This window comes from Tetrao urogallus (genome assembly GCF_951394365.1).
Source record: "Tetrao urogallus genome assembly, chromosome: 5".
Taxonomy (NCBI): domain Eukaryota; kingdom Metazoa; phylum Chordata; class Aves; order Galliformes; family Phasianidae; genus Tetrao; species Tetrao urogallus.
In genome coordinates this window covers 53,485,426-53,501,584 of record NC_136818.1, presented here as the reverse complement: position 1 = coordinate 53,501,584, position 16,159 = coordinate 53,485,426, and the positions used below count along the sequence as shown (strand labels likewise).

Sequence of the window (16,159 nt, the reverse complement as noted above, 5' to 3'; positions counted from 1 at the left end):
CATCAGGGCAGCAGGACCCACGCTTGGCCTCAAGGACATCGTGTCTGAGCGCAGCACTTAGATCTTGCTGTTTCTTTTATTTATATATATTTAAATGTATTGGAGGCGCTAGGGTCAGAAGGAAACATTTGTGCAGAGTATATATGTATATGTATGTATCTGTGTGTGCACTTGTGAACAGTTTTTTATCGTATCTTCTGATGAGCGTTTCCATACGTTGATTGTACTAGGCATGTACTGGGGCAGGACAAGGGAAATCCTGGGCTTATTCTGGACATGCATTGCTTGTTCCATGAGTATGAGAGAACGACCTTCCCCTCGCTGGCCTGCTTTACATCACCTCTGAATCAATTTGATAGGTACCAGAGGTGCTGAGCTGACATGTGTCAGCAGGGTTGGGCTGCTGTAGTGTCTGAGTGCATGACAGTACCTGTGTTATAGAGCTGTAATCCCTCAGCCCCTTTGAGTTTCCTTTGAATGTCTTTGTTGAACCAGAGCATTGAGAAGGGCCGGCATCTCCATAGAGAAGGAGATTTTGAATTCATGGGGTGGGAGATTGGCAACTCACAATGGGTTGTAGCCTCAGGGCTGGAATAGCTCTGCTGGTTGTGAAGTGGAAAACCACCATGAGCTCTCCTGAGACCTCTGCTGAAAGCTGCAGCAGGGCAGTAGCTTTAATTCGGGCTAGTCCTGCACCCAGGGCTGTATTCCCCACTGTAAATGGGAGTGGACAGAGAGATGCTGAGTTTACCTGTTCTGATTGTTCAGCTTTTGGACGTTCCCCCTTCTTCAGAACTCACGTCGACTTGTGTTTTCTTTTCCCAGGTCTATATCATCAATGTAACATGGTCAGACCTGACTTCCCAGATCATCTACCGGAGATACAGCAAGTTCTTTGACCTGCAGGTAGGTCTGTCTTTTTCTTACGTAAAATATTAGTTCTACTTGTGTTTCTGGTCATCTTTCCAGCTCATACATTTAAGTAAGGCTTTGTTCTTGTTTGGTCTATTACATGTGATGATCTTCAGACTTTTCAGACTCTGTAGGGTACGAGATGAGTGGGTGGTATGCTCACTTGCTTTGTAAAGACATTTAAAGCTGACATTTTCATGAATAGTTCCTATTGAGGAAGAAATCTAATTTTAAATGCTTGAGATGCATTTAGAGAGGGAGCTACGTTTTTGGTCCCCAGAAACTACTTACCCTGAATTGCTGAAAACAATGGAGCTTTTGCACACTCCCACAGCAATTCAGTAATGGAGATGATGGTGGTAACCTTCTGTTCCTCCTTCTAACCACCTACTCAGCCAGCCGGTGTCTTGGCTCCTACTGGTCTGTTCTAAATACCCAGTGTGGCTCCCTTGCTTTATCCCATGCCTGTGTATTTAGGTTTCATCAAAAGCTTCTTGCTGCACAGCTGCTGTATGAAGTCTAAGGCCAGAAAACTTGGAAATGTAAATTACAAAGTTTCCTTGTGGGCATCAATTGCTTCATTTCTTGTGCCAAGCTGCTGCCGTGCACCTGGAGGAGTAGGGAGAGGGAGAGCTTTCTGGCTACTGTCTTATTTACCCATAGTCCAGATCCACTGGTACCTTTGTGTAGGTACCAATAGACTCTAATTGTATAATTGGCTGGGGTTATAAAATTTCTGCTTGGGAACAAGTGAAAACAGAAGCTGGGGTTTGAGAGACTCCTTAATGCTGGGGGAAATGCAGATTTTAAGCTGCAGCTTGTGATTGGAGCTGAGCTGTGGTTAGAATATCAAGTGAATCCTTACAGCCAGTATTAAGGCTGTACAGAACTTGATGGGCTGTAGCCTGGGAAATAACACCGGCACAATTTGGTATGATAAATCAGTAAAGAAACCGTTTCTCCCTTGAGTGCCTGGGCAGAGATACCTTGGGAAGCACTCCTTTCATCACTGCTCTTTGTTGTACTTAGACATCTGAAGTCTCTAGTGTGTTTTAAAAACAATATTGATTATGTTCTTCTGGCTTTTCTGGTGGAAGACTGAATCATTTTTGTAGCCGGTCTTCATGTCCAGGTTTGCTGTGTGACTGGAAGGCAAAAGAGAGGATGCTCTTAAGCCCCTTTCCACTTGTTACTGGCCTGAAGCACCAGGCCTGTCACGAACCATATGTCTTACGTACAACGGGTCTGATGTACTTGATGTACTTCCTAAAGATGATCACAAACATTTGTTGTCGGCACGTGGCTTGTGCCCAGAACTATTTATTTCTCTTTTCTTTTTCTTTTCACCGCAGTTCTGTTTCCATGCGTATGTTCTTCTGGGTCTCCTGGCCTTTCCTGGTAGGTTTGAAAAGTTCCCATCAAGTATGGAGTTATCAATGGGGTTAGTGTGTTGGACAGGAAATGATGTCTCAATCAGGGAGTGAGCCCTGAAAGGTCCCATTGATAAGTGCAAGGGGGCCTAGCGCCAGTGGAAAACTCCTGCTTGCACAACGCTTCTCCCCCCATGAGAAAATACGACAAGAAAGTACCAAAATTCCCTTCCTTAACCCTTTTCTCTCCTGGAGGTGCCTGACAGGGCCACCACTGCGTGAGCAGTGACAGCCCTCTGCAGCAGCTTCTTCTGCCCTGGCAGGATGAGGCACTGCAAGTTACTGAGACAGGTCTTCACCTGGGGGTCCTGTCTGCTCTCTGTAGGCACGCCACTGTGCCTGTCTGTACCTCGGTTTCCCAACTGTAATATGGGTACAAGGCCCTTTATTCTCATGCTGCCATAATGAGATTTCAAACTCCCAAAGATTATTCTTCTTTTTCCTTTCCTTGCTATTTTTTTCTTCCTAAACTCTTCATGCTGCCAGAGCATCTTCTGGGTGAGGCAATGGAAACGGGCTGTGAATCTTGAATTGCAGCTTGTATTAGTGATTTTAATTTGGAAGACTGCAGTGGAGGCTAGAAAAATAACTGTAAGATCAGGGCATTTTGGTAAACAGTTGTATTTTGAGGTACTCTTAGCTTCACGTGCAGTGGTTCTTGCTCAGAGGCAGCTGCTGCGTTAGCACGTGTAAGTAGGCACTGAAAGGCTCAGGTAGGAGCTCTGCAGCCCCTCTTGCTCCCTGTGCCTAATGTTTGGTTAATGGCACCCCACGTCTTGTAGACTTGCTTCTGCTGGCTCTTGCTTCAAGCAGCTGCAACAGGGATGCCTTCAGAGCATTTTACAGGAAAGCCCTTCTGGTGTTGCAAAGCAGCTATATCAGGCTTTTGCAGTTGAGGATTCCCTATGTTTGCTGTCTGAAATGTCTGGCCTGTATTGGTGATCTGTACTGGGCTGTATCTTGCAAACTGATTCCCAGTTATGTTAAGATTTGCTGAACAAAGAGTGATGTTTGCAATAGAAAGCCCAGATCAGAACTCTTCATCATGGAAATAGAAGACCAGCTTGAAAGAACTGGACCCATTTCCCAAGCCCATGAAGAGCTGAACCTGGCTGTTGGTCATAGACTATGCAACTGGTGCTGGGGTTGCCACGTTTTTGTTGGTGAATTGATCCCCTTACTTTGCTCCAGATAAGGAGGTGACCTGGGATTTCCATGTTCTTGATGGAAGCCTGAACTTCTGATGTAGCACTGTGTGACTAGTCGGACCTTGGTTTTGCGGCTTGGTACCGTGCGTGGCAGCACGGCCTTGGCAAATGGTGATACCACTCATCTCATGATGTGGCCCTTCCAGCAAATGTTCAGCCAATTCACAGACACTACTCGTATGCAAAACACTTGGAGCCTGCAGCTTCACACATCCCACTGTGCTCATCCCAGAGCTGCACTTCAGTGTTTTCTAAGCCTGCAAGTGTCTCATTTTCCCTCAGCTGAAGGGGAGAAATAAGGGCTAACTTGTAAGGGCTGCAATGCCTGATGTTGGCAGTAACACCAGATAGGACCCACGGGAAAATGTAGGGAGCTGCCTAGGGGTGAAGAGGAAGGAATATAAACAACTTCACTATGGCACACCCTTAACTGAACGGCTGTCTCTGCAGCAAATGGCTCAGAGCTTTTTGAGAACCTTTGGTTTACTTTCTTTTTTTAAATGCTTCCTAGCAAATCTTTTTAGGCAATATGGGTATTTGGAGGTTGCCCTGTCCCAAGGATTCAAATCCCAGAAGTGTTCTGTCGTGCTATTTCAGCAGTGTATGTGCTTGAATTAGCTTTCAAGCTAAGTAATAGGGTAGTCAGTGTGGACATATCATGGGATTTTGAAGCTGGAGTTTGCCCTATGAAGATGTGGGACGTACAGCAAACAGAAGCCAAAGCAATGAGCCAAATGCCAGCTCTGCGCTGCTTCAATGAGGCCTGGAGACCTAAATGTGGAGTTAAATTAGATCATGGTGTTGCTGCACCATTTGATTGTGCAACCCAGTCACATCTACTGTTGAGGGTGGGTCAAATCACAGCAGCTGACTCCATGTGGGTGCTGGTGTTTCAGTAAATAGGATTGAAAGTATTGAATTAACTCTGTATAGATGAAAGCAGTATGATAAATTGCTTGTCAAGTCCAATTTTCTGTTGTCCTTTACCCTGGGGGGGGGTGTTTGCACCTGAGCACCACGTGGGGTCAAAACCACCTCTTAACGTAATATATTAAGTGCTGCTTTCTCTTGCGCTCTGCCTGGGTCCTTGGCTCTTACCTGCTGCACAGGACAAAGGATTGTGAGCTGCTCATTGCTGGGAGAGCCAGATGAGCATCTGCCTATAAAGAAAATTGGCCTTTGTGGCAGAGTGGTGGCTCGTTCAGGCACGTTCCATGAGCGTCAAACAAGGCCTCCCACCGTCACTGGCAGCAGAATCCTATTCTGAGCTGGTAGTTCCGGTAGGCAGTGTTGCTATTGCCCCCAAAGGAGCTGAGAAAACAGTTTCTGGGATACTCTGGGATAGCAGAGTAATTCCTCGTATTTCCACTTGAACATTTACAAGTACAAGGCCTACTTTGTTCTTGCTGGAAAAGTGCTTTTGGAGGCTATTAGCAGGATGGGGATTTGCAACTGGGTGTGTGCATAAATAATTACCCAAAGTACAAGGTGAAGGAGAGTGAGGATGCAGCCGTCTCATCCTTTCACTGACCATGCTGGGATGGGAAGCAGCAGCAGGGTTTGCCACTGGCAAGCATGCATAGTGGCTCTTTTCCTGCTCCCTGTCTTATTTTGCCAGCTGCTCAGTGTCACTTAGGGCGTTTTGTAGGTACTGTGACCCCAGCTGGATGCTGCCCCTCTGCTGAGAAATCCATTGCTCCAGCTAAGTGAGCAGAGTAAATCTGGCCATGTTTCAGAGCCTGGTATCTTAGCTCAAATCCCCAGCAGTGTATCTTGGGCATTTCACCCAGTGACTCCAGATGTTCTGGTCTGATTCTGTGCTGTTACTTGCTGCCTGGACTGGACTGTGAGCAGAGGAACCAAGCTCTGTGCTCAGGTGATGTTGTCTCTGTTGCTCCTGTCAGGATAGCTGTATCTCTGTGCACAGAACTGGGAAGGGAACTTTTCTTACAATAGCAGAATGCAGATTTCTCCAGGGCAAAACACAGCAGCTGGCTTTAGTGGCGTGCAGTAATTCCATGCTTGTTTTTGGCTGTTTGAAAGGCGAACAATGGCCCTGCTGGAGCAGGAATGTCAGGTGGGCAGATAGCAGCCTCTCCATACAATGACCCACGCAGATGTTTTGGCTGCCAGGAGGCATCTGAAATGTCACAATTCTGAAAAGGCAAATAAACAGAGCTCTTTTCAAGTATTTGCTTTGTGCATCAGTTAGCAAAAAATTATCTGCCTGATGCCGACTGCTGATCTAAGCAGGTTTCTTCAAAGTGGTGAAGAAAGAGGAACTCACTAGCAGCCAATTAGAACATTAAAAAAAAATAAAGAATATCAAGAATTTTATTAGGGAGCGGAAAGAGATGTAAGTTGTTTCCAGGCTGACAATAAAACATCAAGAGCTTTATTTGTTATTGCTACGGCTATCCTGATTGTTTATAGTGCTGTAATGGAGTAACTGAGCACTGAAGAGCACATTAAACAAAAGTGGTACTATAAAAAAAGAAAAAGACACTGCATTCTGTAATTCTGCTGCTTTTATTCAGGCTGGAGTTCATCTGACTGCTGCTGCTATTGATCCTTCCCCTGTAAGGTGGTGTTCTGTACAAACATGCCTTTTTCTCTTCCCCCCAGCTGTATCAAATATTGTATGTCCTCTCAGTTTGTGGCTGGAGCTGTGCCTTATGTCTCACAGGTTACTGTGAGTTAAACAGTACCCAGCAGCTTCAGCAAATGGACAGAGCAAAGGGGGAATCATCACATGGTGCTTGTAGATCAATGTCTGCTGTAACCCTGTTGGAAATGTTCTTGACGTTAGTTGATTTGGGTTAACTGCCCAATTGGAGACCCGCAGTCACTAAATCCTCTGGTCCAATTATGTCTGCTTTGGTAGGATGTATGGCACATTTTTTTTTTTTTTTTTATGTTCTTGCTTCTAGTTCTATAGAAGGGGTGGATTGGCAAGCTCAAGCATGTACTGAATCTATCAGGGATGAGGACTATGGGTGAGAATGCAGTGGGGCAAGTGTGTGCCCGAGTTTGCAGAAGGAGCCTGGCTTGGGCTTGCTGCAGTGCGTAAGGGCACTCAGTGCCATGGGAGGGGAAGGAAGGCTGCTCCCTGCATGATGCAGCTTGTTTCTTTCATGTGGGAGGTTTGTGTTAGGAAGATTCCCAGCCCCTGACAAGCTTTTGGGGGAGTGTTCACGTTGGTATGAGGGTGTGTATGGAAACAGGTAGAAGAGCTGGAGGAAAAGGTGGGGTCAGATAGAGAAGGGGAGAAGGTGGGGAGAAGAGGGCTGGATAGAGCGGTGGTGTGTGCATGGTGAAATGTGAGGCACAGGGAAAGAAAAGGAAGTCCTTGCTCATTGGCATTGTTCCTGCTGGGCTGTACTCACTGCAGGGGATCCAGGCTCTGCAGTGTGGGCCTCCCTCTGCTCTGGGCTGTGCTGGGTAAGACAGGACAGCATGGCCTCAGGATCACTACTCTCCTGCTCTTGGTGTGGCACCCTGGGCCCCTCAGCATCTTGGTCCTGCTGTGGGAGCTGCTGTGGGATCCTCCTCCGGAGCAGGTGTCTGGTTCAGAGCCAGGGTTTGGCTTCAGGACCCTTCTTGATGGTCTCAGGGCCGTAGGGATGGAGTTACTCCAGCAGTTGGGATGGGTTTGGTTTGACAGCTTCTTCCTTAAGGACAGGATTGAAACTGAACCTACCCTGGGAAAATTCAGAGGAAATCAGAACGTGGCTCTGTCAACATGTCTGGTCCCAAAGGTCAGCGGCAGCTCCTTGGGGAGAAATGGCACGTCCTTTCCTCTGGGTAAACACGAGCTGTCTGTCTGCTGATGCTGCTGTCCTGAGTGAGAGGCTGGCAGCAGCGAGGCCTGCAGGTGGTACAGAACACCAGGCTGTCGGGATAAGCCCCAAGCCATTGCTGTGAGCACTGGTTGTGCATGCCAGAAGCTGCGCTGATGAGACCAGTTTGGCTGCTGGTAGCAAAGACTCCAGCTGCTCCCCTTAGAAAAATGGCCCAGGGGCAAGTTTCCCTTGGAGAAAAAAAATAAATAAAATGTAGCTGATGTGGTTGTTGAGCTGGGAGTGATTGTGTTAGCAGGTTTGAAGGCTGTTTAAATGCCGTTTTTTCTTTTAGGACTCAGCCAATGCCTTAGGATACCAGCTGGCTTGGGGCAATATCTTTGTCTTCAGTGAATGAGTGGAATTGTTTATACATCTTATTTCCATCATTATTTAAATGTTTGCCTGGCAAAACAATCTGCTCAGCTTCCAGTATTTGTTTCTGAAGAGACATTGCACGTCAGACAAAGATGAGGGCCATGATGGGGAAATGGCAAAGTGCCTGCTGAGTTACAATTGAGGCCAAACTCAAAAAAAGCCCACAACAGATAACCTGCAGTGCAAGAGACCAGGCCTAGGAACCCTTCCCTTTGAATTTCTGTACCTGAGTGCTGTTAAGACATATACCTGATCCTTTAATGCTGCCCATGCTCCGTGGAATCTTCTGCATGGTGGCTGCTGGGCAATATTTGCTGCTCTGCCCCAATTTACTGTACTTGCCAGGTTGCCCTGTGTCAGGCAGGGACATGGGGGGAGTTTAGGAAGTGGTGTGGGAGCTTAGCTCCAAGTGTGATGGCAGCAAGCCAAGAGCAGAGGTGGTACACTCACTACCTTGCTTTGGTCGTTGGAGAAGTCTATAGAGATGGGGAATGGATTTTGCTATCAAAAGATTAAGTTTTTTACTTTCTCTGGGGGACGTATCCCAGCAGGAGAGGTGAGTCCCTATCGTACCATCCTCAGTTGTTTTCTGTGCACAAAAGAGATCACCAAACCAGGAGCATTCACTTGACTGTTACATCCTATGGAGGTCTTGGAGCTGTTGTGGAGGGTTGTCCTGAGCTCAGTGTGGGATGAAGGTTCCTGGAAGCTGCATCTTTGAGGGTTGTGGTGCAAGTGCATGTCCATGATGGATGTTGTTTGGGGTCACTGTATCACGTGGGAGTTGTTCCATACGATGCTGTTATTCTCCTAGATGGTTACATGTGTGCTTGTTTCCCTGGTGTTTTTATCCTATTTGTAGAACCAGCAGTATTGAAGCATTTCACTATACTATCAGAAAGCTTCTACCTTATCCAACCCAAATTAAATACTAATTTGCTTCTAAAGTCTTGCAGGAGCATAACATCAAGTGGCATGCTGCTGTGAAGAGAGTTTTTTTTCCCCTCCATTCTTGTCATCTTCTTGCATGCTGTGCTCTGCCAACCTGAGTCTCTCTAGAGGGGCTGCATAATTAGTGAGTGCTCTGATTGCTGAAGGTGATGTGTTACATCTGCTGATTCCCTGCCTTTTGCAGCCTCTGAGCAGAAGTTCAACACTGGCAGATCTTTGTTAGTGTTCAGTTTGTAGTTCTTCTTTAGTCAGGCTCCCAACTTGAACCTCCTCGGTGCATCTTGAGGTCATTACCTCTTCTTGTTGACTTCTTTACTGCATCCTTTAAAATATGTAGTGTGCTACTAGTTTTCCTCCTCTTTCTTAGGGGACATCTTCCAGTTGGCCCTCATGCTGTGTGTCTGGCACTGCAGTTAGAAACTTCATAAACCCTGCTAGTTTTTTAAGGCAAAGCATGAAACTGCAATGAGTTAAGCACTTGATTGTGTGAAGGGAGTGCATGTGTGTGGATGTACACCAACGTATCACTGATTCCTACTGGCACTACTCGGAATTACTCAACTGTGTGCTGTTGGCCAGCAGGTAAATGTTACTCGTCAGAGAAAAGCCTGGGCTCCTGGAGCCAACAGCACTGTGGGTTTCAGTCTGCTGCTTCTTTGATGCACTGAGCAGCTGCAGAGTGCTGCACGTGGCTGGTGTGTGATCTGAGGTGGGAGAGATGGGTTGGAAATTTCTTCTTAACAATGCTAATGTCAAAGAGGAGAAAACCGACAGAGCTCAGAAGTGATGTACTCTCACTGCTTATTAAGAGCCCGGTGAGATGTGGTTTTTAAAAGGTGTATTGTCTGTGTGAGTAGGAGTGAGAAACGTTCACTGAAGGCTTTTGGCCCAAAGCAGCATAAGCAGGGGGGAAAGATATGGGAAAATGCAGCTGAGATGATGCCAGCTCCTGCTTCAGCATCCCTCTCCAGTGCAGATCTGATGGCTGTGAAGTGGTGCCACGTTACCAGATGTTCACATATTCATGGAATAGTATTTTTAGAACAGGGCAAACTCTGAAGAAATCTCTGTGAATATTATTTGCAAGCTATAGACAAATTGTTTTATCTGCTTTCTAGGTCACTTTGCTGTGGCTTTTTTTTTTTTAATCATCTAGAAGAAGTTTAACGTGAGCAGATTTGTCCAAACTAAAAATCTCAAGGGAGCACTGCAGAACTGTAATGGATAGCAGATTTCCCAGTGTGTGACTTTTCACTGTCTGGAATGGGAACCTGGTTGATAAAGGATTAAAATCGCTCTGCTGGGAAGCTGAAGAGGTAGCTGGCACACTAGCGTCAGGTGCCTGCTCAGCATCCATCTGAGCTGCAAGCTTGTTCCCTGTAAACATCCTTCAAGGAATACCTTAAGAATATCAAACTCTATTTGTGGACCTCCAGGATGCAGAGAGAGCAGTGAAATCAGTCAAAAGGATCACTTGCTGTAAATTATTCCCTTTTTTTTTTTGAGGTTTGGTTTGTGCAAGTTGTTAACAGCACCTGTGCCCTATTGCTGACACCTACGTCTGTTAGGATGGTGAAGATATACATCTAGAGGGATACACATCTTCTGGATATACAACTAGAGGGAGGAAATGCAATGGGTTCTCCCAAGTGAATTGAGTTGATTTACAACAGCTGGGGAGGATTCAGACCCATTTTCCTTATTCTTGGTTGCTTTTTGTGTTAAAAATGTAAACGTATCAGGAACGTGTTCTGGCTGCTAATGGAAGTGTCAAAACTTGCCTGAAATTACCAAAATTTTGGAACAGCGCTGTCAGAATTTTGATATTGGTCCTATGGCTGCTGGATTTGTTCCTGGCCCACGTTTCGTACATGGGATTACGTGGAATTGTGGTAGAATGAATGCCACTCTTCAGCAGAGTGTCGAGACTTTGAGCTTTCTCCCATGATATCCCACCTCTGTCACTCTGCTGCTGGAAGCTCTTGCCACAGCCTGCTCGCTATCCCCAGCAGGATTTAAGCTCAGCGCTGGGAGGAGCCCACTTGTTCGTTAACCTTGTTCCAGGTTTTGTTTGCTGGAACAATAAAACACAGGCGAGCAGTTGGGCTGCGGGACCAGCTACGGCCCCAGGGTTTCTCTCCCTCCAAGTGCTGCTTTATTAGCATATTTTCTTTTTTACCAGAGATCGAGATTAGCCTTTTTTTGCAATTTCTGTGGGAAAACTGAATTCCTTGTTGAGATTGGGTTTGGTTGTTTTTTTTTTTTGGCCTTTTTTTTCCCCAGAGCACTCCAAGCCCAAACAGTTTGGGCAGTGACAGTCCTCCCCCTCCTTGCCGCTTTGCCACTCATAATCGCTCTCAGCTTTCCATTATTTATACTGCCGGAAAATCGCATGGAGTTCACACCCCCAGCCCTGCTACACAATTCCACTTTTGTGTGCAGAACACAATCCTTCACTTTCATTAAGTGTGCGCAGACCGAGATGAGAAGTGCCTGTTGCGTTAGCATCCCTTGGCTCGCGATGAGAGGAGCCGGTTGTTTCCACAAATGTCCTAAATAGCCCTGCAAGGGTTATGGGGAGTTTATTTACATTAATGCATTTAAGTGCAAATAGAAAATCACCCAGCCAAAATGGAAAGGTTACGCGGGGCTCTGCCAGGGCTCTTGTCCCTGCCACCTCACTGCTGCTGGCTTTCTGCTCCCAGGACTCTGATGTGGGAAGGCTGTGTGTGGAAGGGGCTGTAGCTCTCGATGCTTACAGGGCAAACAAAAACATCAGCGGCGTTTCTTCCACCATGTGCTGAATGCAGCACTGCCTGCCATAGGAGACACTCCTGCTTAGGTACACCCCAGCCTGGTTTTTGGGAACTGGTGGCTGCGTGCTTCTTCCCATAGTACCTAAGAACTGATTTTTTTTTTTCTGCAGAAGTGGCGAATGGAGTGGTAAGTTTGTTTCCCACCTTATTGCCTTCTTGCCTGCATACAGTCATGGCACGTTTCTCCTTTTCTGGAACCAGAGTGGTTTTGTTTCTCATGCAAATGCAAGTATCCCACTGCAGAACTGTCTTTTGCAATTTCCCTTTTCCCTGCTTCAGGGGAAGCATCGATGAGTCTTCAGTGGAGCTAAACTCACAGAGGAGCAATACCACTGAGCAGATGAGTCTTGCAGAAAGCAAAAATACCCATCGTCTGCAAAACCACAGCTTTTCGCACACTTTTTCCTGGATGCTCTGTTTGAAGAAAACCCTGCAAGCCAGGAGGCTTTGCTTCTGCCTTTTGCTTTTGAGTTAAAAAGAGAGACCTGTTTGATAGAATCTGTGCAGGAAAGGGAAGGCTTGATCTCTTGTAGCATCCCAGATCCTTTGGCAGCGTCTGGATGGAAACCTGCTTCCTCCCCTCTGATAGTTGGGTAGTGAGTGCCTCCAACCTCACTTCTCTGATGTTACCCCATTCAGTTGTTAGGTTAGCATTTGCTCGTCCATGTCCATTTATGTAAGTTGCTGAAAAATTCATGATTGGCAGAAGCTGTGAACAAACTTACCCAGGTCTGAGCAGTGGCCCAGAAAAGCACCAAGGTATTTGGTACAGTTTCTGTAGATCTGCAGTGCAAACACGTCTCTGTACAAGAGCTGCTGGTGAAGCATCAGTGACTGTGCAGGGATGTCTGATTTAGCAGGTGCTCTCAGGGGCAGGTACTAATGGATTTAGCAGCATCTGTGCACACCGAGTTGACAAAAGAGCCCTGCAAGACCCTGTGGGTCTTGGTGTATTTGATTTTTTTTTTAAGAGTGTGTTAAGAAAACCAGTATGACTTGCTGAGCCGCTACCTTCAGCCAGGTGTTCTGAGGGAAGTGACCACAAAAACATGTGAGAGGGAGGGGAAAATGCCAAACGAGAAGGAATTAGAAAGCAAAACAGAAAAGGACTAACTTAAATGATAACAGTAAAAAAATCTTTTGGAGGACTAACGTGAGTGTAATGATTGAAGAATAACATACACTGGGAAATTCTTGCAGGAAGTGTGTGTTGTTCACCTGGAACAAATAACTTCACAGGCTCTTCATTTTTTCTGGTTAATCTCTGGCTTTGGGCAGCCTAGCTAGTGGCATGTTTTAGCCTTTGTGTGGTCTGCAAAGCCTTGAAATCCAAACACAGGCTTGTCTTCGTCACAGCTGTGCTGCTGCTGTCTCAGCAAGACTGGTACCTGTGTCATCCAGGTAAAAGATTTTGGGAGGAAAATATGTTGTGGGATGTCACATGGTGAGTGCTTCCATCCCTGTAACAAATCCAGGTCACTGTGCAGGTTTTGGTGCATTGGTGTCTTTGTAGCTTTGGGAAAACATTAGAGTTGTATGTGATGCTCTTGTTGTCATGCTGAGAGTTAGAAGGTGCTGGTTTCTGACGTGTCTCATTTGCAAATAAGGATAGTGTTTGGTATTGGGTGTTTCAAGAGATTCAATTACCCCCGGGATCCGGAGATAAGGAAGGCAGAGCAGTACAGGGTGTTGTGTTCCACATTGATAGTCCCTGGCTGCCCTTATGCAGAGGGAGAAGTTTGCAGTAAGTTTCCAATTTGGAGAGAAACCCTTCAAAATTTGGCTTTGTATTGGGTATGGGACAGCCCTGGGTTATGAGGCTGAGCATGGGATGCTGTGGGCTGCAGGACTATCATCGCTGTATAGCATTAAGTTATGCCTGTTGCTATTAGGAAACCTTGTGCTAAATCCTGTTCCGCTTCGAGTTCAGAAGGGATTCATTGCCTTAGTATGGGAGTGTTTTTGTGTCATTAGGAGCTGAGAGTCTTTGGTGTGGGACAGGGAGTGGGGAGCTGCTGGTGTGGCACAGCGGGGAGGTTATCTTCCCATAAATGGGGGCTATAAGCAGCCTTCCTGGAGAAAGTTTATTCATTCATGTTTATAAAGCACTTTGAAGTCTTTGGCTTTTTAATAGAGCTAAACATTAGTTGTATTACAGTAGCTAAGCCAGACCTTAATGATCACGTTCCCTCTCCTCCCCCCAGAACCCAGCCATTTCTAACAGGATTTGGTGAAGAAGTGAAAAGTCAGCAGAGTGACCAAAGAAAAGCGAACTGCTCAGCAGAAATATAAATAGTGTTTTTCTTTCTTGGAATTACATTCTGGTCAGATAGCCTTTCACTGCTGGAAGTGAAATTTGTAGAAGGGATGAGAAGGTGATTTCCAGGCTTGTGCCATGTTATCTCAGGGTCACTGGCGTAGCATGTTGGTCTTGGAGCCCCTGTATGGGTACCTCACTTAGCTTAGGTTGCCTCAGCAGGGCACTGACCTCCTGGTGTTGCTGAGCAGCAGAAATGGATGTTGTCTCCTCCTGTATGTGTTGGCCAGAGCTTCCTCCTGCCTTCAGTGTCAGTAAGGGCTGCTGCCCTGGGGATAAATGCAGGGAGTGATCCTGAGGGCTTGCAGGTGGGATTGGAGCAGTCTTGTGCAAGGAGTGGGGGGGAATAGCACAGAGTTGCTACCTGGGTTGGAGTCAAACTCTGCAGATAGACTTTGCACATGGAGAATGGGCAACAAAATGGTAGTGCCTTGCTGTTATACAGATGTGTGATGTTGTGTACTGCAACAAGATTTTACAAGGGTAAACAGGGATAGGTTAAGAGAGAATGGTTTTAAGCTCAAGGAAGGGAAGGTTTAGATTGGATGTCAGGGGGAAGCTCTTCTTAGAAGAGTGGTGAGGTCTGGAACAGGCTGCCCAGAGAGGCTGTGGATACTCCATCTTTGGAGGTGTTCAAGACCAGATTAGATGGTCACCAACCAGATCTGGAGGTTGGTGGCCCTGCCTGTGGCAAGAGGGTTGGATCTTGATGATTCTTGGAGTCCCTTCTAACCCAAGCCATTCTATGATTCCTTGAAGACCCAAAAGCGTATGAGAAGTTTCAGTCGTATGTGTAGGGGCTAAGTATGGGGTATTCCATACAGGCTGGAGCAGCTCTATTAATCAAGGAGTTAATTGAAGGAGTAGTGAGCTGGGAATCACAGTGTGAGGACGCATCCCAAAGCTTGAGATGTAGCCATCCGCCCTAGATCTAAAGTGCATGAGAAAAGAGGCTGGGGTTTGGCCAACCCCACAGCAGAGCACACCGTGTTGCAGCAGGATTGTGGGGAAAGGTGGCTTGCAAAGCAGAGAGGAACCAACATCCTCCCCAGAATGCTGCTATTTCTAGCAACCTGTCCTTCGAAAGCACGCTGATAGCTGAGCTCGCAGCTAGAGCTCGACCCATCCCTTGCCATCATCTCCTCTTTCCTCTCCAAGCTCAGTCCCTGGAAGGGTGCTGCTCTCCAAGAAGACATTCCTGGGGGGTTTCATTACAGCACTCACTGCCACTGTGCTGAGCTTGTGGTTCAAGCACCTGCTGGTTCATTTAATTAGCAACAAATGGGAGGTGTGGAATGGAGGGAAAAGAGAGCAGCACTCTGGTGAAGTATTTGCTGGGCTGTGATGTATTTTATTTTGGGCTTGGAAGGCAGGCTGTGAGAAACATTTTCCAAAGGGCTGTATAAACCATCTCTGCTCGTGGAGTGATTATTTGAGGAGGGAGATGGGTGTGGGTTTAAATAGGTGCTGCTAATTTCTTCAAACAGCCACGTTATTTTTGATTCATACTTCAAGCTCCCCCCACCCATCTCTTAATATTAGGAGCTGTGAATTTTCCACATCAGAACAAAGTCCTTCCATAGCCCTTTAAGTATGTTTTTAAGAATTGATTTCAGATCCGTCAGGCTCTCAATTAAGTTGGTCTTTAGGGTAGAAAACTCTTTCCTTTCCTTGTGGTGACCTGTGTTTATTTGTATTTCAGGAGCACAAACCAGCTCCGAGCAGACATAGGTCTATTTGGTGTCTGGGCTGGAAAATGCATGAGGAGGCTTCAAGCCCTGATTGATACAAATTGAAATAAATAATCCCTTTGTAAGCATCATTAAGTGAGCTCAAGCGCTCTCTGAGATAAAGGCACTGTATGGCTCTCTGTTTTATTGAAGAAGGGAAGGGGGATGGGGACAACTGGAGTGGGACTTCAGGGCTACAGCAGCCAGAGCGTCGTACAGGAAGGGCTGCGTGCTCGCCTTCCATGTGCTGCAGCCCACACGCACTGCAGCTGGTTTTCTCTGTGGGGATGCAATTTTAGCAACTGTCTCTAGCACTTCCACACCTGGTGCAAACTATAATTCGTCATGTAATTACACGTTAGGTGTGTTGCCCTTTAGTCTTATTTTCTTAGAAAGATTAAAGCAGTACAAGGGAAAACACTGGGTTTTTTTTGTTTGTTTGTTTGTTTGTTTTCCTTCTGTCCTGACTAAAATGGGAAAAGCTGGGTTTTGGAGATTTGGGTTTTGGATTACCCTTTCTATAAGAGCTTTCATCTCTTTTGGATTTTAAGAGGGGATAAATTCACTCACAACAGGTG

At 46.3% G+C, this 16,159-nt stretch overlaps 1 protein-coding gene across 2 annotated transcripts in view; it reads left to right on the top strand.

The window, feature by feature from the left end:
- The window catches only part of SH3PXD2A (SH3 and PX domains 2A), a gene marked incomplete at both ends in the record, with an annotated part of 225,476 nt that overhangs the window by 37,992 nt on the left and 171,325 nt on the right, over nt 1-16,159 (top strand). For both annotated transcript variants that reach the window (XM_079536101.1, XM_079536100.1), the window contains one exon: nt 826-906. In XM_079536101.1, coding sequence (XP_079392227.1) covers nt 826-906 — 81 coding nt within the window. The remainder of the gene's footprint in view (nt 1-825; nt 907-16,159) is intronic.